This window comes from Anarhichas minor, unplaced genomic scaffold (genome assembly GCF_050575085.1).
Source record: "Anarhichas minor isolate MPS153535 unplaced genomic scaffold, ASM5057508v1 ptg000047l, whole genome shotgun sequence".
In the NCBI taxonomy this organism is placed as follows: domain Eukaryota; kingdom Metazoa; phylum Chordata; class Actinopteri; order Perciformes; family Anarhichadidae; genus Anarhichas; species Anarhichas minor.
The window spans coordinates 780,605-791,726 of record NW_027466493.1 but is presented as its reverse complement, the minus strand read 5'-3'; the positions used below and the strand labels follow the sequence as shown (position 1 = coordinate 791,726).

General features: G+C 41.9%; 1 protein-coding gene across 1 annotated transcript; it reads right to left on the bottom strand.

Moving 5' to 3' along the window:
* Window positions 1–1,253: 1,253 nt before the first annotated feature.
* LOC142971594 (serine/threonine-protein kinase PAK 6-like) lies at window positions 1,254–11,122 on the bottom strand. Its single transcript, XM_076112170.1, has 9 exons — window positions 11,010–11,122; window positions 7,317–7,538; window positions 4,674–5,288; window positions 3,799–4,206; window positions 3,351–3,484; window positions 3,019–3,145; window positions 2,658–2,783; window positions 2,441–2,575; window positions 1,254–1,779 (listed from the first exon to the last, which is right to left on the bottom strand). Exons 2-9 carry the CDS (start codon window positions 7,518–7,520, stop codon window positions 1,612–1,614), a joined length of 1,917 nt encoding a protein of 638 aa, XP_075968285.1. The 5' UTR covers window positions 7,521–7,538; window positions 11,010–11,122; the 3' UTR covers window positions 1,254–1,611.

The following is an 11,122-nucleotide window of genomic DNA, read 5'->3' as shown; positions in this document are numbered from 1 at the left end:
ATCTGCCCGCTGATAGAGACTCCGGACACCTCTACATTTAGACTTCTACTGCAGCTCATCTTCCTTTTATTCTACAGGATTATGATGAGGCTACTGCAGTTTAAGGCCCATTTTCATCTAAATTTATTAGGTCACTTCTGATATTTAAACAATCAATCATATCTGATTCTGTTTGGCTGATAAAATAGATCCAGAACAGAACTATTAATTATGAAATGGTTCATAATTTAAATGTATGGGTCTGCAGTCTGTGAGTATAACAACATATTTAGTCATATTTCTGTATTACACATTTTCCTTCCTCCAAGTTATTCAATCCAAAACATATAAAAAATGTAACCTGTTTATAAAATAAATAGGATTCCCTGAAATAAAGGAAACAGGAAGGACTAAATGATTAAAGACATTCAGATTGGATTATATATATTATTGTCTTACTATTTAAACTTACTTTTGTATGACACGTATATTATCCAGAGGCTGTTTGGTGTTCAGCTTATGACCTTTTTCTGATCATTTTTATCAAAAGCATATTTAATCTGTAAAATCAAAACGTTTCCAGCTGTTTCTTTAACATTAGAAACTCTCATAACTTTATTTTAAAAGTTAGTTAATGTGCTGAAGTTTAGAAAGTCATCCTCCTGCTCTCTCTACAATAATTAATAACCCTCAAACTGTGATGGATGAGCAGACCGATATTTGTTATTTCACACAGTGTAAATTAAATTAAATTTAACGTGTGGAATGTGCCGTCTGTGGTCGGATGGACTCTGGTATGAAGAGAATCTTCTGACTGAAGTGTTTGTGTCTCTTTATCTCATCGACCTTTAAATAGAAACCAGAGACACATGACATGTGGAAGAATGTGGCTCTATATATATTATATATATTATATTTATATAACATATATATTATACATAATAGATATATATATATATATTATATATTATATATTATATGTAACCCTAACCCACACACACACACACTGAACAGATTGGAAAGACATACAAACAGTTTGAATCACTTTTGATTTGATTACTAATATTTGTGTTAAATTCAACGAGACTTGATTGATAAAACGATTTGATGGTTTTAGTTTTGATCTCCAGGTGATCTCCAGGTGATCTCCAGGTGATCTTTTGTTCAGAGGAATGTTTTCTTAAAGTGAAGGTAGAAGTTTGATTTATTCTCTTTGGAAAGAAAAGTCAACACATTTTAAAATATCAGTAGTTTTATTTACATCTGTATTTATTTACATCTTCTCAGGTGAGTCCTACATGTGTCTCAGGTGAGTCCTACATGTGTCTCAGGTGTCCTCAGGTGTTCTCAAGTGAGTCCTACATGTGTCTCAGGTGAGTCCCATGTCTCAGGTGTCCTCAGGTGAGTCCTACATGTGTCTCAGGTGTCCTCAGGTGTTCTGAAGTGAGTCCTACATGTGTCTGAAGTGAGTCCTATATGTGTCTCAGGTGAGTCCTACATATGTCTCAAGTGAGTCCTATATGTGTCTCAGGTGAGTCCTACATGTGTCTCAGGTGTGTCTCAGGTGAGTCCTACATGTGTCTCAGGTGTGTCTCAGGTGAGTCCTACATGTGTCTCAGGTGAGTCAGGTGCTCAGCAGAGGGACATGCGTTTGCGGTGCTGCTCCACCAGCGGCACCAGGCAGCGCGGTGATCCGGCCTGCAGGAGGAACGGATGCTCCAGCAGGTCTGAAGCCACCGAGCGCTGCTGCGTGTCCCGAGTCAGCATTCTACCCAGGAAGTCCTTCAGCACCGGAGACACCTGAGACACAGGAAGTGATGTCATCAACCACCGGCTCACTGGTTAGCCACTTAGCATTTCTGAGCCAATGTTCACTAATTGTTGTACACAGTCCATGTACTTTAGAACACAGTCTGAGTACTTTAGTTTACAGTCTGAGTACTTTAGTAAATAGTACGTGTACTTTAGTACACAGTCCAAGTACTTTAGTTTACAGTCTGAGTAAATTTGTTTACAGTCTGAGTACTTCAGTGTACAGTCTGAGTACTTAGTACACAGTTCACGTACTTTAGTACTCAGTCTGTGTACTTTAGTTTACAGTCTGAGTACATTTGTTTACAGTCTGAGTACTTTAGTACACAGTCCATGTACTTTAGTACTCAGTCCAAGTACTTTAGTAAACAGTTCAAGTACTTTAGTACCCAATCCATGTACTTTAGTAGTCAGTCTGTGTATTTGAGTTTACAATCTGAGTACTTTAGTAAACAGTCCGTGTACTTTAATACACAGTTCATGTACTTGTACTTTACTACTCTCTGAATCCTTCTTCCACTGCTGTTTCTGACCCAATGTTCACTAATTGTTAACGATGTTAAAGTTAAGGTGGTCCTCACAATGCATGTTGTGTTCTTGTGTCCTCCCTTTTTTTTGTATTGAAGATGTGTGTGTGTGTGTGTCTGACCCTGTGGACGTTCTTCACGCTCGGTGCCGCCTCGTCTCTCAGCTTCTTCATGGCATTGATCGGTGTGTCGCTGAAATACGGCGGCTCTCCGTCCACCATCTCCACCACCATGATGCCCAGAGACCAGATGTCCACCTGAGGGGAACAGGAAGCTGTCAGAGTTCACCTGCACACACACAGGTGCTTCAGACCAGGTGCTCTACAGGTGGACGTCTACCTCGGTCCCGTACGGGGTCTTAGAGATCACTTCAGGAGCCATCCAGTACGGGGTCCCCACCAGAGACTTCCTCCTCGGGACCTCTTTACTGATCTGAGCACAGAAACCAAAGTCTGATAGTTTGATCTGTGGAAGAGGAAGAAGAGGAAGAATCTGAATCTGAATAATCAGGTGTTTGTTGTATTTGTTGTTCTTGTCGTTGATCACTTTCAGCTAGTTGTTGAGTCCGTTTCTGGACTAATCTGTGAGTTGTATTGTGGCGTTCATGTTAAGCTACATGCTAAGCTACATGCTATTTATATATTTATACATATATATAAACATGTGTGTGTGTGTGTAAGTGTGTGTGTGTGTATGTTACCCTCCCGTCCACACTCAGCAGGATAGAATCACTCTTGATGTCTCTGTGAACGACTCCTTGAGAGTGAAGATAAGTTAAAGCCTGAAGGACGCTTTCACACACGGTGGCTGTTTGTTCCTCGTTCAACCTGAGAGAGCAGAGAGTACTTTAGTACACAGTCTGAGTACTTTATACACAGTCAGAGTACTTTATAACACAGTCTGAGTACTTTATATACAGTCAGAGTACTTTATAACACAGTCAGAGTACTTTAGTACACAGTCAGAGTACGTTAGTGTACTTTAGTACACCGTCTGTGTACTTGTACACCATGTCTCTGACTTCCTGCTCACCTGGTTTCACTGACAATGTGAGTGAGAGCGCCGCCCTGCAGGTACTCCATGATTACCCAGAGTTCCTCCTCCACCAGAGCGCTGCTGAACATCTCCACCACGTTCTGGTGCCGGTAGTCCCTCATGATCACTACCTGAGACGCACGGGACAGGTGAGGCTGCTGATGATGTATACTTTACATTACGTAGCATAACGTCCGGTACGTTATGCTACGTTACTTTGCGTCGCGTTACTTCGCGTCGCGTTACTTTACCTCGTTGAAGAGCAGCTCTCTCCGTTGTTACTTTACGTGACTTGACTTGACTTGACTTGACTTTATTTAACGTTACATTACGTTACTCTACATTACTTTACGTTACTTTATGTTACGTTACTTTACTTTACTCTACCTCGTTGAAGAGCAGCTCTCTCCGTTACGTTACTTTACTTTACTTTACTTTACTCTACCTCGTTGAAGAGCAGCTCTCTCCGTTGCTGCTTCCTCAGGTCCATCATCTTCACGGCCACCTGTCTCCCGCTGTGTTTCTCTCTAGCGATGCAGACCACACCTGTGGAACCCTCGCCGATCTTCACAAAGTTCTCCAGAGTCTTCCTCGGGTCCCCCGGATCGACCACCATCTGCAGCGCCGCCTTGAACTGCTCGTGAGTCACCTTCACACCTGCGTCAGGTGACGTCTGCTGGGGGGAGGGGTGGGGGGAGGGGCGGAGCTGGCTGAGGGGGGTTTGTGTTTTTGGAGGAAGTCCGATGCTGAAGCTGGAGGAGGGGCGGCGCGAGCGCTGAGGTCGACCTGTGATGAGGGGGCTGCTGGTGCTGTTGGGGGGGGGCAGCAGGAGCGGGGATGGGGGGGAGGTGAGCTGGGGGAGAAGATCACCTTTAGGCTAGCAGTTTACCTCTGTTTACAGTCTTTATGCTAAGCTAAGCTAACCAGCTGTTTGTAGCTTGGTGGAACAATCTCAGAAAAATATATTTATAATATTTAAATGTGAACTAAGAAGTGATTTTCAAAGAAAACTTAACATATAAAATATATTATACATATTATAATATTCTGGGTCTAATACATCAGCAGAAATAGGGAATATTAACGCAGTAATACATAATCTTTTTAATATTTTATATATTTTATTTTGTTGTGTTTTATTGTATTTTATGTAACTTTACGTGACTTTACGTGACTTTACTTGACTTTACTTGACTTTACGTGACTTTACGTGACTTTACGTTACTAACCAGCTGTTTGTAGTTTGATGGAACAATAGAATCTCAGAAAACTTTATTTATAATATTTAAACGTGCATAAAGACGAGGACGGATGTGTTACCTTGAGGTCATAGGAGGAGTGAGGCCTTCTGGGAGTTTCTCTGGAGGACAGTAGGTCCGGCAGGTGACTGAGCGGCGGTCTCGGTCTCAGGTGAGCTCTGCTGGTCTCCACAGTCTGCAGGTGGTTGTAACAGGAAGCCGGTCCCTGCCTTAGCCCCGCCCCCTCACTACGGGCGTACTGTCCACCCGTTGATCCCCCCGCACCGCTCCTCTGAGGCGTCACACCTGTCGAACCCGTCACAGGTGTGGGGGGTGTGGGGGGCGTGGCCTCGGACAGAGCCCCCAGCTCACAGGTGGACTTGGGTCTCTGCAGAGCTCCGTTCAGTTTTGGGCTGCCTCCCTCGCTGCGCACCTGTCGGATCCGGTCCTGCCAGTAGGTGGAGCTCCGCCCGCCCGTCTTCCCGTCATCGTGACCATCGAGCCGCTCGTACTGGTACGACTCCTCGTCCACCAGTTCTCCCAGTTCTCCCAGTCGGCCCAGAGACCGGGCACGTTTACGTGCCGACGGGCTGCTGCAGCGCAGAGAGTTTGAACCGGTGATGGACAGACGGCTCATCTCAGAGATCACCTGCGAGATGTAGTCACCATGACCGATGAAACTCCCACGGACGATCGTCTGCAGATAGACACAAATATTATGTTGTTATATATTCTATGGATTCAACGATCAATACAGGAAGAGCTCCATGTGTTAAGCTGCATTCTCTCTAGTGTCCACCAGGGGGCGACTCCTCTGGTTGTATAGAAGTCTATGAGAAAATGACTACTTCTCTCTTGATTTATTACCTCAGTAATACATTTCTGTTTCAGGACTACTTCATCATGACCTTTGACCCTCTCCCTAATATATCTGCTGTGCAAAGGATTGTGGGTCAGAACAGCAGAAAGAGAGTGGGTGTAGTAGAACATCCTGGTACTTCTGGAACACGGTGTTTGACATGTTTATGTTTACACAGTCTGTAGATAGTCTGTTAAACAGGGGGTCAGAACCTTCCCTCTACTTTGTGATGTCGTAATGTTTTCAGCAGCAGATGGAGACAAAGAGTTTAACATCTAAATCCAGACTCTGATTCACAACCAATAGGAAAGCTGCCTTGTTGACCTCTGATGAGGTCACGCTCTACGGTCCAATCAGGAGGAAGCTCTCCTCTCCCCGACAAAATAAAAGCAGCAGCCGAGAGACAGAAGAATGCAGCTCTGTGAGGTAATTACTGCACTAACTACCTTTAATGACTTTTATTGTTATCTTGGTGACCCAGAAACAGAAGCTCTGTGCTGAGTTCAGGAACCACTGAGATAAATCGTAAACATGAATACAATCATCTTTGAACCATGTGAGAGGTTTTAATTAGATAAATAAACATAAATCATTTTACAGTGTAAAAATCAAATAGCTCTGTCATGGAGACGACAATGATGATGTCAAATATTATATTATAGAATATATAATACAATACATTTACTGATATCTATTTATAGTTACTGATATTTATATTTACTGATCAGGTGACATCATTGTGAGATTTAAGTGAAGAAAACTAAGAGTTGTTTTAGTGATTAAACTTCATGGACGAATAAAGAGAACTTCATTCTAACGTTTCTCCTTCATGCTAACGTTTCTTCTTCATGCTGACGTTTCTTCTTCATGCTGACGTTTCTTCTTCATGCTAATGATTCTCCTTCATGCTAACGATTCTTCTTCATGCTAACGTTTCTCCTTCATGCTAACGTTTCTCCTTCATGCTAACAATTCTTCTTCATGCTAACGTTTCTCCTTCATGCTAACGTTTCTTCTTCATGCTAACGTTTCTTCTTCGTGCTAACGTTTCTTCTTCATGCTGACGTTTCTTCTTCATGCTGACGTTTCTTCTTCATGCTGACGTTTCTTCTTCATGCTAACGTTTCTTCTTCGTGCTAACGTTTCTTCTTCATGCTGACGTTTCTTCTTCATGCTAACGTTTCTTCTTCGTGCTAACGTTTCTTCTTCATGCTGACGTTTCTTCTTCATGCTGACGTTTCTTCTTCATGCTAACGTTTCTTCTTCATGCTAACGTTTCTTCTTCATGCTAACTTTTCTTCTTCGTGCTAACGTTTCTTCTTCATGCTGACGTTTCTTCTTCATGCTGACGATTCTTCTTCATGCTAACGATTCTTCTTCATGCTAACGTTTCTCCTTCATGCTAACATTTCTCCTTCATGCTAACGATTCTTCTTCATGCTAATGTTTCATCTTCATGCTAACGATTCTTCTTCATGCTAACGTTACCGTGTCATGACTGACTCTTTTTATGCTAGTATTGCTTTTTTATGCTAACATTACGTTTACATTATTTATGTTAATGTTACTTTTGTCAGTTCATTTCTCACCACCTGCAGAGCTAACTTTGTATAGCATGTGTTAGCATTAGCACTGCTACTAGCTGCTGTTTCTTGTTAGCGGAGTCTTTGTGTAGCTAAAAGTTATTTTACAATAAATACTGTTACTGTCATATATGAGCTGTTGTGATATTGTGAAGGGAAACTTTCTCTCGATGAGAAGATGAAATCAATCAATGCGATCGTGTTATTGACCAGACTTAGTGATGTCGCTGTGTATCCAGGTGCAATAATAATGATAATAATAATGGTGTTGTTATTATCTCACCTTCCGGAGCTGGATCTCAGTGATCCTGGAGGGGTCCACCAGGGGGCGTGGCCTCCTCAGCGTGTCGATGACGCTCTGCCACTGCGGCGGCAGGCCGACGTAGCGTCCGGTGGAAACGTCGAACGACGTGTGGACGCGATGCTGGAAGTCCTGAGGATCTGAAATCTTCGGCCGCCGCTTCTTCTTCTTCCTGCGCTGGAACATGACCACAACAACGCAGACCTGAGGGAGACAACAGGAAGCAACTTGCTCAGAGACGGAGGAACGGCGCCGCTGGTCCCACTGAGACATGATGGTCCCATGAACACACGGTGAGAACACACACACACACACACTCAGTGTGGAGGTGAACTGAGTCTCTTCCTGCTCAGGTTAACTCTGGTTTACCTGAGGACAGTCACATGACCTCCTCCTGTCACACAAACCAACCAAACAGCCCAGGTGAGAACTCACCTGTCTGCATCATCAACACTCATTTAAATATCAGCTGCAGGCCCAAATACTCAGGTATTAATACATGAATAATAAATACATAAATACAGCATTAAAAACACAAATAAATAAATAAATGTACAAATAATTACAGTATTAAATGCTAACATAAATATTTGTAAATTAATAAGTACATGAAAACAACATGAAAATAATTAAATAAATACAGAAATAAAAGTTCATGATAAAATGTAAATAAATGAATTTAGGTTTAGGACCTCTGATCTCATTAATATACACAAAACTACAGAAATAAATAAATGTCGGTGAACAAAAATGAAGAAAAAGATTTAAAGCGACTATTTATTTATGTTGTGTTTAATTATTATAACCGTTAATTATTCATTTATTTATTGGTTATAGAGTAATGTTTCCTCCATAGAGACTCTATTTATATGTCGATATAAAGACGATTAAATGAAACCTCTGTTGACCACTAGAGGGCAGAGTGACTCCAGAACACAACGCACTTTAGATTAAAACATTCTTATTGATGGAATACAGATTTAATCTGCACATTAGTTTATTTAATCTGAATGTAGAAGACTTATGTGACCACATGAAGTCCAGTTCAGACGAAGAGAGACTCCTCGTCTTCGTATTCATCCCCTCCTCTCTCGCTCTCTCTCTCTCTCTCTCTCTCTCTGTTTGTTAACTGGGAGGTGGAGGATGTAGAAGATCTGATCCGGTCAGTCAGAGGAGAGTCAGCTGATATAACAGCTGTTCTCTACCTGTTCAGGTACTCTGTTCTCTACCTGTTCAGGTACTCTGTTCTCTACCTGTTCAGGTACTCTGTTCACTACCTGCTCAGGTACTCTGTTCACTACCTGTTCAGGTACTCTGTTCAGGTACTCAGCAGACAGATAGATTTTATTACTATGTTACTTTGGTTTTTATGTCACGTCCAACTGTTTCGTGCATGTGTGTGTGTGTGTGTGTGTGTGTGTGTGTGTGTGTGTGTGTGTGTGTGTGTGTGTGTGTGTGTGTGTGTGTGTGTGTGTGTCATCAGGGTGTGACTGACATACCTGAGGAATCTAACTCTACATGACCAGACAGCTCCTCAGTGTGACTGAAACTCAACAGACTCTCAGTGATTCATTCAGACTCACAGACTCTGCTGACAGCAGAGGAAACTATTGTACCTTATAGTTCTCTATGGAACATATTAATATCTGATCAATAACTATCATCTACATAAAGATCTAGAGGAGTGAAGTCTCTCTGTGTGATCATATCAGAGCTCCTCCTCTCTGTTCACAGAAACGGCCCACCACGTGCCTGTTAGTGCATGTTCGTGCATGTGACCGTGCCTGTTAGTGCATGTTAGTTCATGTTAGTGCATACGAGTGTGCCTTTTAGTATGTGAGTGCATGTTAGTGTGTTTGAGCGTGCATGTTAGTTAATGTGAGTGCATGTGAGCGTGCATGTGAGTGTGCCTATTAGTGCATGTTAGTGCACGTGAGTGTGCCTTTTAGTCCATGTTAGTGCCTGTTAGTGCATGCGTGCCTTTTACTGCATGTGAGCGTTCTTTTTAGTGCATGTTAGTGCACGTGAGCGTGCCCCTGCTCTGCTCGTTACAGCTGATAACGCTGTGATTGATCAGAGCCAAACACACTTATTAAAGATAATTACTACAGACTTCATTCTATAATCATAAGATGTCTCTTTATGAATATTGATCATGTCTATTAGAGTTTAATATGATCTGATAGTTTACAGAAACATGATTTATAGAAACAGGATCTCAGGTGTTCACATCCGCTTCAGATCAGTTACAGTCTCACACACACAGTCAGGTGTGTGTGTGTGTGTGTGTGTGTGTGTGTGTGTGTGTTATCTGCTGAAATCTCTGAATAAAGACGTCTCTTCATTTAAAACTACACACAGATTCATCAAGGTGAATATATATCACAATCATAAATATATATTATTAAAATATAATAATATAACAAACACATGTACTTTATATACAAAACAGCTAACAACTAGCTATCAGCTAAGAGCTATCCATCAGCTAACAGCTATTCATCAGCTAACAGCTATTAATCAGCTAACAACTAGCCATAAGCTAACAGCTATTCATCAGCTAACAGCTATTCATCAGCTAACAGCTATTCATCAGCTAACAACTATCCATCAGCTAAGAGCTATCCATTAGCTAACAACTATCCATCAGCTAACAGCTATTCATCAGCTAACAGCTATTCATCAGCTAACAGCTATTCATCAGCTAACAACTATCCATTAGCTAACAACTATCCATCAGCTAACAGCTATTCATCAGCTAACAGCTATCCATCAGCTAACAGCTAGCCATAAGCTAACAGCTATCCATTAGCTAACAACTATCCATCAGCTAACAGCTATTCATCAGCTAACAGCTATTCATCAGCTAACAGCTAGTCATAAGCTAACAGCTATCCATCAGCTAACAGCTATCCATTAGCTAACTATCCATTAGCTAAAAGCTATCTATTAGCTAACAGCTAGCCATAAGCTAACAGCTATCCATCAGCTAACAGCTATCCATCAGCTAACAGCTAGCCATAAGCTAACAGCTATCCATTAGCTAACAACTATCCATCAGCTAAAAGCTATCCATCAGCTAAAAGCTATCTATAAGCTAACAGCTAGCCATAAGCTAACAGCTAGCCATAAGCTAACAGCTAGCCATCAGCTAACAGCTATCCATAAGCTAACATAGTATCATAGTGAAGTGTGTTGGTTCCAGATGGTAAACATGGATTTCTGCAGACCGGCTGTTTGTTCCTCTTGAACCTTTTTCTGGTTCAACAGAGAACCTTTTTTACACAGAACCATTAGTTATTCAGACTGTTATGGTTCTTCGTGGAACCCTCTGACCCTGGTTCCATGGTGAAATCAAAGAAAAGCAAAATAAGTGCTGGTTCTCTGTAGAGTTATGTTCTGGTTCCACAGTCTCGTGCCGTAGAGAACCTTTATCTCAACATTAGGTAACTTCCAGAACTGCTCCGTGTTCCTTAAAGCAGAGAACCAGACTCACTGGGTTCTAACAGAATATTTCTTATGAAAAACAGAAATTCTTTCTTTTTAAGGTTCCTCACAGCTCACTGAGGATCTATGTGGAACCATGACAGTCTGGTTCTGCAGATAACCTTCAGTTTACAGTCAGCTGTGTAGATCCGTCAGTTTAAACTTGTGGGAAGATGCTGACACACTAACCTGGCCGGTAGAGTCCAGGTGAGTCCAGGTGAGTTCGTTGTGGCCGGTTCCTGCTGTTCTCCCCCTCAGACACTCGACTCTCTCTTTCTCTGTCTCTCTCTGTCTCTCCTCTC

Bases quoted from the DNA above. Each gene is read 5' to 3' on its own strand.
- LOC142971594 (XM_076112170.1), bottom strand. From the start codon at position 7,520: ATGTTCCAGCGCAGGAAGAAGAAGAAGCGGCGGCCGAAGATTTCAGAT. The intron at 4,207-4,673 runs GTAACACATCCG...CTTCTCCCCCAG, and splicing joins ACTCCTCCTATGACCTCAAG to CTCACCTCCCCCCCATCCCC. The intron at 3,146-3,350 runs GTGAGCAGGAAG...CTGCTCTCTCAG, and splicing joins CACATTGTCAGTGAAACCAG to GTTGAACGAGGAACAAACAG.